General features: G+C 39.4%; 1 protein-coding gene across 4 annotated transcripts in view; it reads right to left on the reverse strand.

The window, feature by feature from the left end:
• Positions 1-20,513, reverse strand: part of Ank2 (ankyrin 2) — a 710,882-nt gene that overhangs the window by 506,973 nt on the left and 183,396 nt on the right. For 2 of the 4 annotated variants that reach the window (XM_045144488.1, XM_045144489.1), the window contains one exon: positions 3,643-3,703. The exons of the other annotated variants lie outside the window; for them this stretch is intronic. In XM_045144488.1, coding sequence (XP_045000423.1) covers positions 3,643-3,663 — 21 coding nt within the window. In that variant the 5' untranslated portion in view covers positions 3,664-3,703. The remainder of the gene's footprint in view (positions 1-3,642; positions 3,704-20,513) is intronic. 4 annotated transcript variants of the gene reach the window in all.

Below are 20,513 nucleotides of genomic sequence, written 5' to 3' on the forward strand. Positions count from 1 at the left end.
TTCCCCTCAAGCCAGTAAACCAAAATACATCCCTTTTCCCAAAAGCTGCTCTTTTTCTGGTGATTTCTGCCAGCAATGTAAACCTGACTGCAACAGAGATAAACGAGTTACTTAATCTCTATGAGTCTCTGCTCAAAAGAAACTGAACATCAAATATGAGGCTGAAGTACGCTATCTGCCCTCACTGTGCTGCTATAAATATTACACATAATTCAAGCAAACAATTTGATAGTCTATGTGGAATATATGTTCAGTATTATTTTCTGTTAGTCCTACAGTTCTTTTATAAAGTTGTCCATAGCCCAATTCACCTTCGTTTAATCAATTCCCATTATCAGCTCTTCTCACTTATCCATTTCCTAGTTTCCAACAGAAATCATTGTTCCCTTGAAAGCATCCTACTGCATTTCTATGGAGTGGCAAAGCATACCCTAATAGAAGAGCAACATTTTGGTACCATACACTTGCTCAAGTTCAAGTCAACTAACCCTCCATCTCACCAGCATTTATCCATTCTTTGGGGTAATGAGGACTGTGCTACTCATTTACAAATTTTGGTAATCTTGAACAGCAGAACTAATTTAAAAGAGTGCTTGACTCTTCTAAGCCCAGATTTGTATCATACTTAACAATGATCATTACTGTATTTCTTGATCAAATTAGTATCTACCCCCACTAGAATTAGCAATATCAGATTATAGTTATGTACTCTGGATTGAACTAGATAGTAACTCTCCTACTGTATTTTAAAGAAGAATTATCTTCGAACTATAGCTAACTTATTTTGACAATTTTATGTTTTGTTGAAATTCAATGTTGTTGTGATCAGCTAGAATTGTACTTTGCAAACTATGTTCCAAGGAGACACTAATTCAGTGATGATGTCTCAGGAATCCTTCCTGTAAGTGAGATGAGGAAGGGAAAGAAGAAGTAAGTGGATGGGTTCCAGGCCCCACCCCATGTCCAATAAAACACAACAGTTCTCTTTCCATCTTTGTTTATACCAGATATTATTTTTCAAAGTGGTTTTGATGCTTAAGCAGCTTGAAAATCCTTTAATTAGAAGATTTCAAAAGTCTTATAAAAGAGATCCAAGCCCTCAGTGAACACGTTTGTCAAACTGGGAAGGACAACATTAGAGCTTCTAGCTAAATAAGCTTGCTTATAATTCAAAGTCACAAAAAAAAAAAAAAATTCAAAGCCAGGCATGGTGACATCCACCTGTAGTCCCAGCTCTTCAGAGTCTTAAGAAGAGTCATGAATTCCAAGCCAACCTGGGCTATAAAAATGAAGAAGTAATTTTTAAAAATCGGTAAGTCCTTCCTCTCTGGGGCCTGGGTAACATTTTCTATCTAAAATATTTTATTTTTATTTATTTATTTGACAGAAAGAGGGAGAATGGGCATGCCAGGGGCTACAACCACTGTAAATGAACTCCAGATACATGCACCCCCTTGTGCATCTGGCTAACATGGGTCCTGGGGAATCAAACCTGTGTCCTTTGGCTTTGCAGGCAAGTGCCTTAACCATTAAGCCATCCCTCTACCCAACACTTCCTATCTAACAACATCCAAAGAATACTTGCCAGAGCAGAAGAAACATGCTAAACCTAGTGACAACACCTGAGCAGCAGGTTCTTTTCAGTCATAGCAAAAGTGTTTTATATTCAGAAAATAATCTTTTTGTCAAGGCCAAAAAATATTTTTAAATGTTCAGAAAATACTGTCATCAATAGATAGTACCAAAACGGGGGGCTAAGTAAAAAAGTCATTAGCTCCCTCTTATATCTTTCTTTTAAGCAGAAGATCCCTGATTTATGATGTTTAGAAAGTAAAATTTATATGTCCATAATACACTTAGAATTGTACATGCCTGTGTGACTGCCTTATCTTGTAAAGTAGCTGTCATCTGTCTTCCCACCAGCCATGGCTAATCTGTTCTCCTGGCCTGCCTGCACCACCTCTCCTTTCTCCTTAGAAATACAAGCCTTCAGGCTCTCCTCACTACCATACTCCTAGTAAGATTCAAGCAGGTTCAAGTCTCTTCTCCCCAGTTTCGTCCCTGTTCAGCTGCAGGATTCTCTGCACTTAGATTTACCAGTAAAATGTTCAAGAACAATCCCTATTCCATTCCCTTGGCTCTTCACTATCCCTCAATCCATGTGAATCTGGTTTCTACCTGCACAACTTTACCATAATTTGCTTGCCGCAGTCACAGAAGACATTTATAAGAAAAACTCAGTGGCTTATTGAAGCCTTCACCTTCTTTGACACAGTATTTGACATTCCCTGCCAAATCATTTTCTCCCCTTTTCCCCCAAGACTAGAATGATTTCCCTGCCCTTTATCACATTATTCTGCATTATCAGCAATCATAAAATTGTCGGGTCCTAATTCAACAGGAAAAGTGTACACAAAGTATAGAACATTTATGCTAGTTAAATCTTCATGCTTCAAAGAGTATAAGCTTTTGGTGTAAAGTTATGCCTCAAAATTTTCAAACTCTTCTTCAAATTAAGCCTCTTCAGTGGCAGCTGACTAAAATTTTTCAAGGTAATTTCTAAGCAAAGGGGAAATTCCTTTAAAATTGGCTTTAATAAGACAGCTGAAATGATTTCCCTTCCTAGTATTCTCATCTTGTGTGCATTGGACTGAGTTATTAATCTAGTATAAAGGGGCAATATGTAATTTGATACTTCTGAAATATCAGTGTTCTTTTGGATGGTTGCCAATGTTAACAGCATCACATGGCGAGTCTAATAGCCCATAATGTAATTGTTTCCTCTGTAATCAGATGAGCTGTTTTCCACCAAATTTTGAGAATTACTTCTAGAGAAGAGATTCTGCCCAGGTGTGCTATTGCATACCTTTAATCTCACCACTTGCAAGGTAGAGGTAGGAGAATCACCATGAGTTTGAGGCCAATCTGAGACTACAGAGTGAGTCCCAGGTCAGCCTGGGCTAAAGTGAGAACTTACCTCAAAAATAAATAAAAATAAAAGAAGAGAAAGAAAAAGAAAAAGAGATTCTATTGGTTAAGATCATGTTCTTTTTTAGAAGTCCATAAATCAGGCTAAGAATTTTTACATTTTTAAATATAATATTTCTTCATCCTTCCTTTCCCATTACCTGATTTTCATAGATAAATCTATACATATGTGTGTATATATAAATATACATATATGTGTATGCTTGTCACCAGTATTCTCATAGGTTCAATCTATTAGAGCTACCCAAAATCAATTCATCTTATTGGAAACCTTAAAACTATGGATTTTATTAGTAATTCTGAAGATATTTTGGTCATAGAAAATCAATTGTAAGCTCTTGCAGAAAATGAAAGGTGACTTTGAAGAATGAAACCCAATGTGTTTGTTTTGACTATTCTACTCACTGCTTCTTCTGTTTCTCATAAATAAATATCTTGAAGGAAAAAAACCACTTTCCCATTTCCAAATAATACTGATAATAACTGCCTAGTCTACAAAAAGATAATCATTATCATATATGACATCTTCATAATTGAAAAGTTGTCAGTATGTATTCAAATTTGCTTTATAAAATTTTTAAACAAACTAGTAATGTCACATTTTAACCTCTCTGATAAGAGTCCTTCAAAGTAAACTTAAAATACCACAAGTACCTTTTGCAGCATGTTTGTCATTTGAAATATCAGTTCTTCATTTCCCTGTTCAGTTACTTACCTAAAAGGAAAAAGAAAAAGGAGTAAATATTAAAAGTTTGAAAGCATTCCATTTTATCATCAAAAACGGTGTTTACATTTTAACTAAAATGTGTAGTGTGATTTAATAATGTTCTTCATTTTAACTATCATAAATTCAAAAAATAAAACAAAATACTTAAATATTTCAAGAGTGCAGAAAACAGGTAAAACATAACATGAACAGATGAAAAATAGTTTACAATATATGAGGAATTTTTTGTTTGTTTTTTTTTGAGGTAGGGTCTTACTCTAGTCAAGACTGACCTGGAATTCACTATGTAGTCTCAGGATGGCCTGGAATTCACCGTGATCCTCCTACCTCTGCCACCGAGTGCTGGAGTGCTGGGATTACACTCGTGTACCACCATGCCAGGCTAAGAGGAATAATTTTAAGGGAATTTCCATCTAATCATATGAATCTTGAAGGATGATTGCCAGATTTTGGATGCTCAAGAAATTATGGACAACATAAAACTTTGTGTTAGGTGTGGTGGCGCATGCCTTTAATCCCAGCACTTGGGAGGCAGAGGTAGGAAGATCGCAGTGAGTTGAAGGCCACCCTGAGACTCCATAGTGAATCCCACATCAGCCTGGGCTACAGTGAGATCCTACCAAGAAAAAACTAAAAAAAAAAAACTTTGGGTTCTCATATAAGAATTGCTTTTCGGGCTGGAGAGATGGCTTAGCGGATAAGCGCTTGCATGTGAAGCCTAAGGACCCTGGTTCAAGGCTCCATTCCCCAGGACCCATGTTAGCCAGATGCACAAGGGGGAGCACACATCTGGAGTTTGGTTTGCAGTGACTGGAGGCCCTGGTGCGCCCATTCTCTCTCTCTCTCTCTCTCTCTCTCTCTCTCTCTGCCTGTTTCTCTCTCTGTCTGTCACTCTCAAATAAATAAATAAAAATAAAAATTAAAAAAAGGTGTGTACCACCACGCCCGGCTACCTTTAAAAAAAAGAATTGCTTTTATTTGTTCAAGTTTAGTATGCCTAACAACATTTAGCACACACTTTGAATGACACTTCAGTCATGTTCTATGCCTCTGAAAATATGTTCATAGACTATATAAAAACCTTGCTTGTTAGGCAGGCTCCTCTCCTGCCGTTGCCTTGCCATCTGCTCTCCATGCAGTGCTCTAAGTAAACCTGATCTCTTTCTACTAAAAAAGGAAAATAAATAAAAATTTTATTCTTACAATGTTCTAAAAAGCAGTAAAAGAATTTTAGAAAAACAAAAATCATTCTTATTCCACCATAAACACAACACTGCTTTTCCTCATTTATATTCTGTCCCCTATGAGTATGAATGTGTGCTCATTTATAAACCTAACACAAATAGGAATACAGCCTCTTTAAGCTTAGCATACATAACCCACTATGAATATAACATAGTACAGTCCATGGTACTGTCTGATGTTCATACATTTTAATGCGTGTAAATTTGTACATTGAGCTTCTAGAAATTTGCTAAGACACTCTCTTTTTAAGTTTCTATTAGCATTTATCAATGATACATAACAGTGGGTCTCATTGTGGAATTTCCATACATGTACATAGTGTACTGTGATCCCTTCACCCCTGACAACACTCCCTCATCACTCTTCCACTCCTGCCCATTCCCTTCCTCTTCTCAAATAGTCCCACTTATACTTCCATGCCTTTCCTTCTTTCCTTCCTTCTTGCTTTCTTTCTTGCCTGCTTACTTTGTGAAAAATGAGTTTAAGTAGGGTTTCTTATAGGAGCACAGGTGAGGGGTTATTTACAGGAGCATAAGCAACTTACCAATGGCCACACCACTGAAGACAATGCCTCTCCCTCCGCAGTAGCCAGTAACTGCCTAAATCTTCAGGGAGGCTCAGGGTTTCATGAGCCCCTACTCAAAGCAACCGCCATCTTTTTAACGATAATTTACATATTTTTTTCTAATTTCTATAAAAATATTTCAAATATGTATGTATGTATATATATACATATATATATCTCCCTTATTTTTTCTTTTCAATCCCATTCATCCATGGTCCTAAATTTTGGTGACATATGTCTTCTACTATCTAGCAGAATACATATTCCTAATTGTTCTTTTATTTTACAAACTGTTCTCATACTCCCCAATGAAGCTTAGTACTAATTTGCTGAGTATATTGATTTAAAATTTAGGCAGCTATAACTATGATCCACTCAATCAATAAATTGAATTGATAAATGGTGGGTGTACTCATACACATCTTTAATCCCAGCACTCAGGTGGCATAAGTAGGAGGGTCGCCATGAATTCAAGGCCCTCCTGAGACTACATAGTGAATTCCAGGTCAGACTGGGCTAGTGCAAGATCCTACCTCAAAACACACACACACACACACACACACACACACACACACGTAAGAAGTGAAACCCAGGTATCCATTTGTCATCCCATCTTTTTCCTTTCTCTCTCTCTTTCTTCCTTCCTTCCTTCTTTCTGAGACATTTCAGGCTAGCCTTGGACTTCTGATCCTCCTGCCTCTACCTCTGCAGCACTGGGACTACAAGCATGTATCACTGTACCCACTTAATCATCTCATTCAGTTTGTTTGTTTGTTGAGGTAGGGTTTCACTCTAGCCCAGGCAAACCTGGAATTCACTATGTAGTCTCAAACTGGCCTCAAACTCCTGGCAATCCTCCTACCTCTACCTCCCAAGTACTGGGATTAAAGGTATATGCCACCATGCCTGGCTCCATTTCTTTCCTTCTTTTTTATTTTTGTTTGTTTTTGTTTTTCGAGGTAGTATTTCACTCTAGCCTAGGCTGACCTGGAATTCACTATGGAGTCTCAGGGTGGCTTCGAACTCACAGCAACCTCCTACCTCTGCCTCCCAAATTCTGGGATTAAAGGCGTGTGTCACTGTGATAGTTAAGGTGTTGTCAACTTGATCTGTTTAGTAATCCACAGGCTGCTTCTAGGAAGGATCAACTAAAGGAGGAGGTCTTTCTCCCAGGGTGAGCCCTTCCCCCAGAGTGGGTGGCCCTGCTCAGAGAGGGACTTAATATAAGGAAGCTCTGGGTAGAAGAGTTCCCTTTTTCCCTCCTTCCTTCCACTTGGCTGCCAGAGCTGCTCCCTACCTTCTAGCGTGGATTGAAGACCAGTACGGACTAAAGACCAACATCAACCAAAGACCCACGTGGATCGAAACCCAGCGGCTCCTCAGGAAGCCTCCAGGTTTTCTGGCACCATCTGCAGTGCTGGGTCGGGACTGCTGAGGCATCTGGCCACGTGGACTGAGCAGCTACCAGGTTCGGTGATTCTCAGGCCTGCAACTGCTATTGGACTACTGTAAGCTAATCCAATAAATTCCCTTTATAAAATAATTCATTCTAGTAATTCTGTTTCTCTAGAGAACCCTGACTAATACAGTCACCATGCCCGGCTCCTTTAATTATTATTTTTTTAATTTTTTTTTCTGTGCCTGGTAGTGCACACCTTAAATCCCAGCATTCAGAATGCTGAGGTAGGGGAATTGTAATGAGTTCAAGGCAAGCCTGAGATTACATAGTAAATTCCAGGTCAGCCTGGGCTAGAAGACCATACCTCAAAAGCAAACAAACAAAAATTTATTGACAACCATCCACTTCTTATTTAAGTCTTCCTTTTCTTTCTTTTTTAAGTAATTTAAATATATTATTTATTTATTTATCCATTTGCAAGCAGGGAGTTGGGGGGAGAGAGAAAAAAAATGGGTGCACCTGGGCCTCTAGCAACTGCAAACAAATGCCAGATGCATGCACTACTTTTGGCATCTGGACTTACATGGGTACTAGGGAATCAAACCCTAATTGTTAGGATTAGCAGGCAAGTGCCTTAACTGCTGAGCCATCTCCCCAATCCAAGTCTTCTTCATCTCCCCAAAAATATTCTCCAGTTTTCTTTGCATGGTCTATACACACCCTCTTCTAAGACTTCTCATGCAATCATCAATAAAATCTTACTATGCTTTCTCTCTGCTGCAGACATGCTCATATTAATCTGTCCATATTTGAATTTATTCATTTATTTTTATTTTGGGGAAGTTCAAGGTAGGATCTCACTCTAGCCTAGGCTGACCTGGAATTCTTAGGGTGACCTCAAACTCACAGCAATCCTCCTACCTCTACCTCCCGAGTGCTGGGATTAAAGGTGTGAGCCACCACTCCCAGTTTAGCATTTATTTTCTTTAGAAAGTTAATAGACTCTTCAAGGTTTGTGACATTTCTCTGATTACATAATTTCTATTTATTTATTTGCACATGTGTGTGTACATGCCAGAGTCTCTTGCCACTCCAAACAAGGGCACATCTGGCTTTACATGCATGGCTGGGGAACTGAACCCAGACCAGCAGGCTTTGCAAGCAAGCGCCTTTAAGCATTGAACCACCTCCCCGGCTCCCTACATAATTTTTAAAACAATGAGAATGCAGGAATTCTTCCTCTGAGTTACAACATTACACAAGTCAATGTCATTGAAGCAACAAACTATAATGTGGAACGACCGGGAACTGATGCAGTAAGGAGATTAAGATGACATACTGAGCTACATTACCAAAGCTGGCTGTGATTTGAATGTGGGCATCGATTTGGAAATTGTGCTGCTTGGCACAAAGCATTCAAATGCTGTATGCTTTTTATTAGGAGCCAAATTCACCAAGTTCAATACTTTTCCTGAACAAAATTTCAAAGAAAACTTACTACACGATTATATCCTTCGACTCTTCCCAGCAAGCTATTTTAAGTGTGTTTGTCTTACAAGAGAAAAGGACAAAGAATGTGAACTGAGGTTTAACAGGAAGAGCCTGGCTTTGGAATCTAATTGGCCTGGCTTCAGGGTCTGGCACTGTCATTTGCTAACTGCAGCCCTTCTACAAATTGCTGAGCTTTAAGCCTCCGGTCTCTCCATGAAATGAGGTTACTTAGACAATTAAAGTTAGGAAGGAAGGTGTGCCTGGCACAAAACTGGCAATCAAATATTTGTAGACTTTGTTCTTTTATTGATGATAGGCTATGTCAAGATGTCATGCTAAGCACTGCACTGATATGAGCTCCTTTAACCTCATGATGAGCTATTGTACTCCTCCAGTCCATGAGGAATCGGTTCAGCATCTACCTTGAACAAGTTCCCAGCACTCAATGCAGACCCTGGATTCCAGCCATTAACTCCCTAATGCTAAGTCAGCGTTCTCTCCATTGTAACATCCTGTCTTCTGTCTTCATTATTTTTCCACAAGATCTTCAAAAGGTTTTTAATTAGAAATGATTGGGAAAGATTCTCTGTAAATCTACTTTTAAAATCTTATCCATACTCTTCAAGCTATCTTTGAAAACTATGTATCCCTTATCTAGCTGAAACATTTTCACTCATCTTGCAGTCAAACCACATTTCTTTACATGCATAAAAACATATGATCCTGCCTCCTGGCCTACTCAATTTATCTGAAAACAATTTATTTTTAATTTTAATAAAAGAAGTGGACGCCGGGTGTGGTGGCAAATGCCCTTAATCCCAGCACTTGGGAGGCAGAGGTAGGAGGATTGCTCTGAGTTTAAGGCCACCCTGAGACTACATAGTGAATTCCATGCCAGCCTGAGCTAGAGTGAAACCCTACCCTACCTTGAAAAAAACCAAAGTAAATAAATAAATAATTAAAAATAAATAAAAGAAATGGTTGTATGTGCTGGTAATTTCCTAGCCCCTGCCTCTACCCAATATCCTTCATGTATGTGCACTCTCTCTTATCTGTTCTTATCCTGTGAAGTTGATATCTATAGATGTCACCCCACAAGCTCACCTGCCACTGGGTTTTGCCAGGGATGACCCAGCAGTAGAAGAGAGGGAAAGGGATGAAAACACTCATTATAACTCTTTCCTCCTTGTCTGAATGTAGTTCCGTCAGTGTCTGCATCCCTCTGTCATTTAGAGCTTCTGTCAGATGGTTCTTCTTCTATCCCCTATCAACACAAGTGGACATTCACCATTGTCCTTTGGGTCTCGCCTAGGACTGATGATGGATGCATTGCCCTTGTGGGTTTTCACTTCTTTGAATTGTGTCTTCATTAAAATTTCTTCAATAATCCTAGCTGACTGTGTTCCATCTATTCTTTTTCAGCAAAGAAAAATAACAAGTAGGGAATAGTGTATTAAAAAAAGAATAGGAGCTGGGCATGGTGGCTCATGCCTTTAATACCAGCACTCGGGAGGCAGAGGTAGGAGGATTGCTGTGAGTTCGAGGCCACCCTGAGACTCCATAGTGAATTCCAGGCCAGCGTGGGCTAGAGCGAGACCCTATCTCGAAAAACCAAAAAAAAAAAGAATGGGCTGCAGAGATGGCATAGTACTTAAGGCACTTGCCTGCAGATCCAAAGGACCCAAGTTTTATCCCCAGTACAAACACAGACAGATGCACAAGGTGGCACATGCATCTGGAGTTTGTTTACAGTGGCTAAAAGCCCTGGCACCCCCATTCTCTCTCTCTCCCTCCCTCCCGCTTTCTCTCTATCTCTTTCAAATAAATAAAAAAAATTTTTAAAAATCCAGATAACTCCATTGGAATAACCAAGCTTAGCAAGACATTCCAGAACTGATTCACATACATGCATATGGTTACTATGATATACTACTGCTTTGGAACTTGCTTTTACCGTCCTTGTGAACTTTGGCCATGTCAATGTATACAAACATGCCTCATCTTCTAAAACATTTCATTAGTGTTCCAGAAAATGTGCATGTACCATACCTAATTAATCAAAGGAAGGACACTCATTCGCTTGCACAATATCCAAAGTCAGTGATAAATTTTCTTCATTTTAATTTATAATTTCAAGGGTAATATTCATAAATCTTATATGAAAAAATCTTGAGGAATGATGTTTATCACAGACTAAGTCAAAATTCATACAAAAGCACTGGCTGGAATTGCTAACCAAGAAGTATTAAATCAGAAGAGCCCTCCTCTCAACTCACAGCCAATAAATACAATCTAAGAAATGAAAGATTAATATTGCCTATCCTTTCTTCTTCTGTTTTTCTTTTTTGGAGGTAGTGTATCATGTAACCTGACTATCCTCAAATTTACTATGTCACTAAGCCCATGAACTGCTCTTATTTTTATTTTTGGCAATATTTATACATGTGCATAATGTATTCTGATCATACTCACCCCCATTCTTGTCTCTTATTCTCTTGTCCTTCAGGCTAAACCCCTTCTTTCCCCCACTAGTCCCACTTCTACTGTGATGCCTTTTGGGTGTGTGTGTGTGTGTGTGTGTGTGTGTGTGTGTGTGTGGTAATCCACTGAGTTTAGCTAAGATTTCTTGCAAGAACATGGATGAGAAGATTTTACCAGTGTGGACAACTTACCAGACTTATCACTAAACTTATCACTAAAGAGATGAGGCCATGAACTTCTTACCTTCCTGCCTCCACCTCTTGAGGACTGAGATCATAGGTATATACTACAATATCTGGTTGATATGGCCTAGTTATCAAACCCCATACTTCATGCCTCTAGGCAAAAGTTCTACCAACTGAGCTACATCCCCACCATCTCTTCTTCCTTTTATAACTGCCACATATTTAACATATGCAGTATAATAGGTTACACACTATTCATACTATCCATCACACACACACAAACACACACACACATGTTTTGGTTTATAACTTACTTGGTAGCAAGAGATTAGATAAATTTTAATGCCAAAGCTTGGTTGTATTTCAAAATGTGTTATATTTTGCTAACTGCTCAAAAATATTGTACTACAATATATCAAAATTTCATGAGATATAATTTAGCCTATTAAATCATTAAGCCAGTTAGCAATGTCTCATGATTTCCTTTTCTTGTTTTTTTTTTTTTTTTTTCAAGGTAGGGCTTCACTTTAGCCCAGGCTGACCTGGAACTCACAGCAGTCCCCCTATCTCTGCCTCCCACGTGCTGGGGTTATGGGCATACATCACCCACCACCACAGCCATCAACGTTTTATTTTCTCTTCTTCCCCTTAAGGGAATATTGGCACTCTTCCAGTCATGGGCTGGGCTTTAAGCCATGGTTATAAGAACGTGAAGGCCTCAAATTCTAAAGTGTTAGAGATGCTTCAGCACCTGGCATCTCTAGATAGGTATCCCTGAACTAATTACAACAGAATCACTAAGGGTGCTTTTAAAAATATCAGACTCGGGCTGGAGAGATGGCTTAGCGGTTAAGCGCTTGCCTGTGAAGCCTAAGGACCCTGGTTCTAGGCTCGGTTCCCCAGGTCCCACGTTAGCCTGATGCACAAGGGGGCGCACGCGTCTGGAGTTCGTATGCAGAGGCTGGAAGCCCTGGTGCGCCCATTCTCTCTCTCTCCCTCTACCTGTCTTTCTCTCTGTGTCTGTCGCTTTCAAATAAATAAATAAAAAATTAAAAAAAAAAATCAGACTCTGTGTCTCACATAATGTAATTTTTAAAGCTTTCAAACATCATGCAAGTTTTCCCAGGTGAGCCCTTTTATGTATTAAAGTTTAAGAATGATTCTTGTCATATTTCAGTGGGGAAACATATGAGGTGTAAATTGGGCCCCACTCCACCTACTGAATGAGAAACTCTGGAGTGGAGCCCAGTGATGTGTTTTAATAAGCCCTCCAGAAAGCTCTAATGTATTCTGTGAAAATTTCTCTGACCTCTTGTCCTACTGGCTGTCTCTCAATTACTGAGCATGTATGGCCATTTGGAGTCAAGGACACATCACCTTCCAGTTTCCAAAGGGGTTCTGTGAACTCCTGTGAACATGCCCACCATTTTCTTTTCTTTTAGCTCCTTTATTTGGTCTATGCTGTCTAGATTAAGAGATTACAATTTCAACATATATAGTAATCACATTTTCATAACCTTACTAGGAGCTACCAAAATTATAAACACAAATTTGGATCATAGACATTGTTTAAAATTCACTGGAATTTTGAATGTAATCATAGAATTCAGGAGCTATTACAATACTTGTTTTGTTTTGTTTTGTTCTGTTTTGTTTTGTTTTGCTTTGTTTTGTTTTGTTTGGGTGAAAACAGGGTTTCACTGTGTAGCCAAAGTTGATTTGGAACTCACTATGTAGTCTAGGCTGGCCTTGAATTCATGGCAATCTGCCTGCATCAGCCTTTCAAGTGCTAGAATTAAAGATGTGAGCCATCACACACAGCTTTATGACATTTTAAAAAATTCTTCCCCAAAGTCACTTTATCTGTGTTGAACAACCCTCTCTGCCTTAGTACCAGTTCCAAAAGTACGACACTAAGCGTTCAGAAGTTTCCATGGGGGCGGGGGGTGGGAGGTGGGCAATCAAACTGAAAGAAAAAGCATATAGCCTCCAGGTGCCTAACGAGCAAAACAAGTTCACAGAAAAGTTGCCCAATTAAAGGCATAAGGACAATACATCACAAGATGCTAATTGTGGACCAAGCTGTTTCCAGCTCTCTTATGGGCAAAAGCACTAAGCGGACCGGCTTAAGCATCTCGAGAACACAGTAACCCTGCTGAACCAAGAGGAAAGTTGGTGCTGTGCGCTGCCTGCCGAGAAACACGCTCCGTCTGACATTTAGAACTGATGCACTGCTTTTAATTTTAGTCCCAGTCTCAAGAGCCTGCCAAATACTGGGAGCTGGCCCTGTAAGCCCTTGCTTCCAGCTCCCACGGATCTGTTCTACAGAGCTTCTAAATGCCCAGCCCGCAGACAGAACACACATTATTTCCTTTTGCAACCGAAAACCATAGTCCTGCGCCTCTGCATGCGTGTTTGTCCTGCCTGTCCTGAGAGAGAATGAAGAGGGGCTGAAGTGCGCTCTGGAACTCTCTTAATGATGTGGGGTCTTGTGCGGGCACCATTCAACATGCTCTTTCTTGGCCTTCTTCAGAGGCACTATTCAATTTGATTCCCAAGGCCTCCAACTAAGAAGAGCTTTCCAGGGTAAAATATTCCAAGTCTCTTTATTTTTGTTCTTTCATGGCAGAAATTTTGCCATAAGGCTAGCAAAGAAAAATCACCATTTACAACAAATAAGATATAAACAAGAAAAATATTCCAACACCAGTATCATCAGCATTTCTTTCCTCCCTTAATTGAAAAAAAAAAATCAATGAAGATGAAAATGCACTAATCTTAGCCTAGATTCACCCCACTCTAATTTCAACAATAGATGTAGTTGCTTTTCCTCTCTCCTAGCCATTTTCCAGGGGCCCCGCTTCCATTCATACCTTGTCATTGTCCAGTTACAACCCTTAAAAATCACATTCAAGGGCTGATGGTGCAGCTCAGTGGTAAAATGCTTGCCTGATCAGTGCAAGGCCCTGAGTTTGATTCCAACCACAAAAACAAAACAAAACCTTATCTCTGAAAAAATGGGTGAATATTTAGAAGACTCTGTAGGGACCCCAAGGACTAAAAGCAAAAGCTTTAATCCTCCTCATGACTCCCAACAAAAAGATATGCAGTGGTCTGGGGAGATAGCTTAGCAGTTAAGCGCTTGCCTGTGAAGCCTAAGTACCCCAGTTCAAGGCTCGATTCCCCAAGACCCACGTTAGCCAGATGCACAAGGGGGCGCACGCGTCTGGAGTTCGTTTGCAGTGGCCGGAGGCCCTGGCTCGCTCATTGTCTCTCTCTATATCTGCCTCTTTCTCTGCCTGTCACTTTCAAATAAATAAAAATAAACAAAAAAAAACTTAAAAAAATTTTAAAAAGGTATGCAGTGCTAACAGAGTACAAGCATTAATTGTGTTCCAAACTAGTTAAAGAATACAAAATTAGTCATGATAATAACCTATAACTTGTAGTGTGCTCCTAAAGTACCAAAACTTATAATGCCTATGTTTTATAGATAGATAGATAGATAGATAGATAGATAGATGAATAGATAGATAGGTAGGTAGGCAGATGATTGATAGATAGATAGATAGATAGATAGATAGATAGATAGATATAAAGGTGTAGATATGGTCTCAATTATTAGAAACAATCCCATGAAAACTGTCTTATTGTCTATATTCTGTAGACAGGGAAAGCAGGACTCTGAGGTGTAAAGGAACTTGCCCAAGTCCATATTGCTAGTAAATGCAAGAAGAAAATGCAAACCCAGGCTTTCCTGTTTCCCAATGCCTAGGAATTAACCACAGCTGCTTTTCCAAACCTCCATAATATATATGAAATGACATGTTGGTGGACCAGGCATCAAAGAGATTGATGATGACTAATCTTTGAGGAAGCCATGAAACTTAAACTTAATTTTGAGTTTGTTAAGAAGAAAAAATTACGGGAGCAAACAAGGACAGGAAGAAGTCACGAAGGAGAGGCTGGAGAGATTGCTCAGGGGTTAAGGTGCTTGCCTACAAAGCCTAATGTCCCAGTTTTGACTCCTCAGTACCCACATAAAGCCAGATTCACAGTAGCACATGCACCTGGAGTTCATTTGCAACAGCCGGAGGCCCTGGCCCACCCATTCTCTCTTTCTCTCTTTCTTTCTATCTCTTCTACCTCTCTCTGCTTGAAGATAAGTAAGTAACTAGAAGTCACAAAGGCGACTGCATGAAGGGTTACTATTAGCTGGGAGTGAAGGCACACACCGTAATCCTAGCGTGTGGGAAGGAGAAGTAGGAGAATGAGAAGTTCAAGGACGGCCTCAGCTACACACTGAGTTTGAGGCCAGACTAGGCTACATAACCCTCTCTCAAAATATCAACAAAGGAAAGAAAAAAGGAAGAAAGAGACTGGAAGAATAAAACAGACAGACAGGAAGAATGAAAGAGAGAGGAGGGAAAGCGGGAGGAAAGAAGGAAGGGAGCGTAGATGACTACAGATGTAAGCAAATGCACAAAACAGGACTTCTCAAGTTTAAGAGGCAAGTAATGCACCAGAATGACCAAAGTACTGTTAACAGAAAGATAAATGTGAAAAAATAATAGGTTGGAGCTAGATTTTGTTTGTTTGTTTGTTTGTTTGTTTGTTTGTTTTGAGGTAGGGTTTCACTCTAGCTCAGGCTGAGCTGGAATTCACTGTGTAGTTTCAGGGTAGCCTCGAACTCACGGCAATCCTCGAGGATACCTCCGCCTCCCAAGTGCTGAGATTAAAGGCATGTGCCACCACACCCGGCTGGAGCTAGATTTTATAGGCCTTAAAAATATAGTTATTGTCAGGCATGGTGCACATGCCTTTAATCCCAACACTCGGGAGGCAGAATTAGAATCTCTGTGAGAATTAGGATCTCTATGAGTGCGAGGCCATCCTGAGAACTCATAGTGAATTCTAGGTAAGCCTGGGATAGAAAGCAAGATCCTGCCTCGAAAAAACACACAAAAATATAGTTATTAATAGCAATAGCCTATAATTTATAGGGTTAAAAACTATGTAGTTTAACTATTATTAAGAGATAACCAGTGGTACCGAGGGTTTCTAAGTAGGAAAATGATGTCATCAATACAAGTTCAAAGAGTGGGCAGATTGGGTTGGAAGGACAGAAAAAGAGATAACAATACAGAATAATAATCTAACAATCCAAATCCATCAAAACTTGAAATGTAGATCCTAGCTCCTACATGACAAACTATCAGTTAACCTCTAGACTCATTAGTGATTTATTTTTTTCTCTCCCCAAGTCAGAGTTGGGCTAATAACAGCACCTTCAACAACTGACCTGTGAGTTCCCTGAAGCAGGAAGTATTGTTTCAACTATGGAAATGGAAGTTTAGCACAGGATCTACCAAGAAGTAGGCACCCAATACTCAATACATGTTAATTCAATGAAAGAATGAGAGCTGAGAAGATGGCTCAATGGTTAAACTTTCTTGCTTGCAAAACCTGCTGGCCCAGGTTCAATTTCCCCCATACACACATAAAGCCAGATGCACTCCATGACACATGCATTTGGAGTCCACTTCCATTAGTAAATGGCCCTCATGCAACCATAGTCATTCATTTTCCCTATCCCCCATCTCTTTTTCTCTCTCCTCACAAATAAATAAAAATACATTTTAGAGTTTACAAACTGAGTTAGACTAATCATGTAAATGTCATATTCCAGGCTTAATGTTATGAAGACAGACGCAGAACAGAGAAAGTGAAAACATACTCCTTACACCAATTGTCACCCAACTTTGGCATAACTCGCATGCCCTGTATGTGGAGATTAAACAATATCTCATCATAACCAAAGACAATATGTACGTGAAGTTTGGAATTGGATTTAAATGAACCAGTTACTCAAACATAACACAGGTTTGGAACAATCAGGAAACTATGGATATTAGATATTTGGCACTGGATTATACAAAAGAGGTATAAAAAATGGCAGTGTGGGTAAGTGTTATAATGACCATACAAGAATGATAATGAAAAATTTACAGCTAGAATGAAAACAAAAAAGATAGGGATGGGAGACAAATGAGGCAAAATTAGCAAAATGAACAGGGCATGACATCACACACATGCAGTCCCAGCTCTTCAGGGTGCTAAGGCAAGAGAATCGCTTGAGTCTGGAGGCTCAGACCAGTGTGGAAAACACAAGGTGCTATATAATTAAACAAAATTAGCAAAATGAGGATGATTTATGATGCCACATAGATAGCATTGGATTTCTCAAATTATTCTCTATATTTTAGACAAATCTTTGAAGACTTCTATAAGAGATTTAAGAATCTTATGCATATCTCCACTGAGACAAAGCAAACAACAAAACCGTAGTCTGTATATGGAGATGACATCCCCCAAGTGTGGATACACTCACCAATTCTTTCATTCAGGTCAGGCTTGGGGGTCTGTAGTGAGCCGGGGCTCATTCACAGGTGAGAGACACCATCCCTGGCCTCAGAAGTGTACTCATGAGAGTCGCCCAGAGTCAATGTGAGGTCAGATACACAGAGGTTACAGTGGAGGCCCAAGGCCATGAGGAGCACTCAGATGTCCACTTTGGCTGCAGAGAAGATGAGGCCAGGGACTGGAGCAGTGGCACTGACACCAGCAATACTAAAGACACAATATAACCTGTGCAGCTTCTGTAGTTTACTTCCAGCATTAATAAGCCAATTCTCAGAGTCTATTTTGTGCCCAAATCTAGGAAGAAAATCATACTTTTGGCCATGTTATCTAAGGCAATGGCAAAGAAAATGGTCTTATGGGGCCAGTGGGTAGAAAAACAGGAAATTGGAGGTATGCATTCATCTAAGTAATAATGTAAAAGTTAACTAAATTGGTAAAATTTATAAAACATTACTTTGAGGCTGGAGAGATGCCTTAGCAGTTAAGGCACTTGCCTTCAAAGCCATAGGACCTAGGTTCAATCCACCAGGACCCATGCAAGCCAGATGCACAAGGTGGCACATGCATCTGAAGTTCATTTGGAGCATCTGGAGGTCCTAGCATGCCCATTTTCTCTCTATCTGCCTCTCTCTCTCTTCTTCATTCTCTCTCTCTTATAAACAAATAATAACAAAAACATTACTTTGGATGCTACTAATAAAATATATAAATACATATTAATTTATGCAGTGGTTTAATTTAAAGAGAATTCCTTTTTTCTTAAATATGTAGGACTTGGAGTTCAAATGCTAGAGACTATACCTAATTACTGAGGTTACAGTCTGCATTCTAATAAAGAAATTACTTCCCAGGCTGCAGAGATGGCTTAGGGGTTAAGGCACATGCCTGTGAAGCCTAAGGACCCAGGTTCAATTCTCCAGGACCCACATAAGCCAGATGCACAAGGTGGCACATGCGTCTGGGGTTTGTTTTCAGTGGCTAGAGGCCCTGGTGCATCCATTCTCTCTCTTGCTCTCCCCCTGCCATATCTCTAATAAGTAAATAAATAAAAATAAATCTTTAAAAAAAGAAATTACTTCCCTAATTTCACTAACATAAAAATATGAGAAAAATATCCGAGTAAGTATATATCTGCAATGTATTTTGCAATATCTGTTTCACTCTTTTGGTGTTGTTTGGGTTTGCTTTTGTGTTGCTGGGGATGGAACTCAAGGCCTTGCACATTCTAGGCAAGTAAGCCCTCTCCCCTGAGCTACAGTCCTTCCATTTTCAACAAAAAACAATGATACTGTGCCCAGGAGAAAGGCTTCACAATTCCATCAAACTGGGTACAGTCAGACTAGATGACAGACAGATCAACAGAGGTTAGGATACACCTTTCCCTTCCCCAGGTAAGGTGTTCAGGAAGGCAGAAAGCCTTTGGTGTTACTTCTTTAAATACCTCAGACCAGAATGAAGTATGTGAACTGACAGGCCTGGATCAGTAGCTACAGGGCACGAATCCATCACAGAGCCTGCACACCCCAGGGAAAAAGATCATCTTCATTCCTTCTCTTGAACTTCCTGCTATATCAGCTAAACACACACACACACACACACACACACACACACGCATGCACGCACGCACGCACGCACGCAAGCTGACCTCCTGTGGAGAGTGGTCTGAGGAGACCATGAGCTCAGATATGCAGAGCCATGTTCTTTAGTCAGAGGACAGAAAGGATTATTTTATTTGTTTTCAAGACCATTTTCCCCTATTAATTTCAAAATTAACTTCTAAACCTGGAGTTTAGAATTTTTATTGAAATAGTAGTCAATAATGGCTTAAAATGGTTGATTTCAGTACAGAGCCCTTGCAGACACTATCTCTTCCATGTGACCAAGTTCACGTCAACAGTAAGGAGTGATGCGAGTGAAGCTGCCCTTAGTGGGACTTAATGAAACAGCACTTTATTTAACCTGTGGTCATTTTTCCAAAAACACCAGTCTAATAGTGAGAAAACTAGACAAATTCCAACAGAGGTACCCCACAATATACTTCAGTACTCGTCAAACTGTTAAAGTTATCAAAAACAAGGAAAGCCTATGAACCACTATAGCCTATTAAGAGAATAAGACAGGATTAAAAGTGAGAGATGACTCAGCAGTTAAAGACACTTGCTTGCAAAGCTTGTTAGCCTGGGTTTGAATCCCCAGTACCCAGGTAAAGCCAGATGAACAAAGTGGTGCAAGTGTCTGGAGTTTGTTTGCAGTGGCAGGATGCCCTGGTGCACCCATTCTCTTACTCTCTCTCCTTCTCCTTCCCTCCCTCTCTTGCGCCCTCCCTTCTGCCTCTTTTTTTTTTTTTTTTCTTTTTTTCAAAGTAGGATCTTTTCAAACCCAGGCTTACCTGGAATTCACTATGTGGACTTAGGGTGGCCTCAAACTCATGGCGATCTTCCTACCTCTGCCTCGCAAATGCTGAGCTTAAAGGTGTGCACCACCATGCCCAATCTCTTCTCTACTTCTTTCTGTCTCTGTCTCTTACTCTCATAAATAACATTTTTTTTAAAACATGCCATGCTAAAAAAGAAGAGGGTATTAAGTTAAAATCTGGGAAAATCTCAATAATGGATCTTACAATTGTAAGACAACAAATAAATTTAATTATCATTCATTAATACTCAGTATAATAAATATACCATATTAATGTTAGGTGTTACTAATAGAAGAAATGTTATAGGAAAGTTGATATCAGAAGTCTCTGGATAGCTCTTCAATTTTTCTGTAAACATAAAACTTCCCAAAAATAAAATGTAATAAAAGAAAGATGAATGGTTTCTCTCTTAGAATAAAATAAATTTAAAAAACTTACCATTTTATGTTTTGTTTTATATTTTATAAATTAATATTATGAGAAGGTATTAAACTTATGTTCTTTTGTTATACTTGCTAGGAATATACATATATTCTCCAATACCCCAAACAGATTATTCAGCTCCAAAATCAAAAGAGAGGAAATTAGCTGTT

This window comes from Jaculus jaculus, chromosome 2 (genome assembly GCF_020740685.1).
Source record: "Jaculus jaculus isolate mJacJac1 chromosome 2, mJacJac1.mat.Y.cur, whole genome shotgun sequence".
NCBI lineage: Eukaryota > Metazoa > Chordata > Mammalia > Rodentia > Dipodidae > Jaculus > Jaculus jaculus.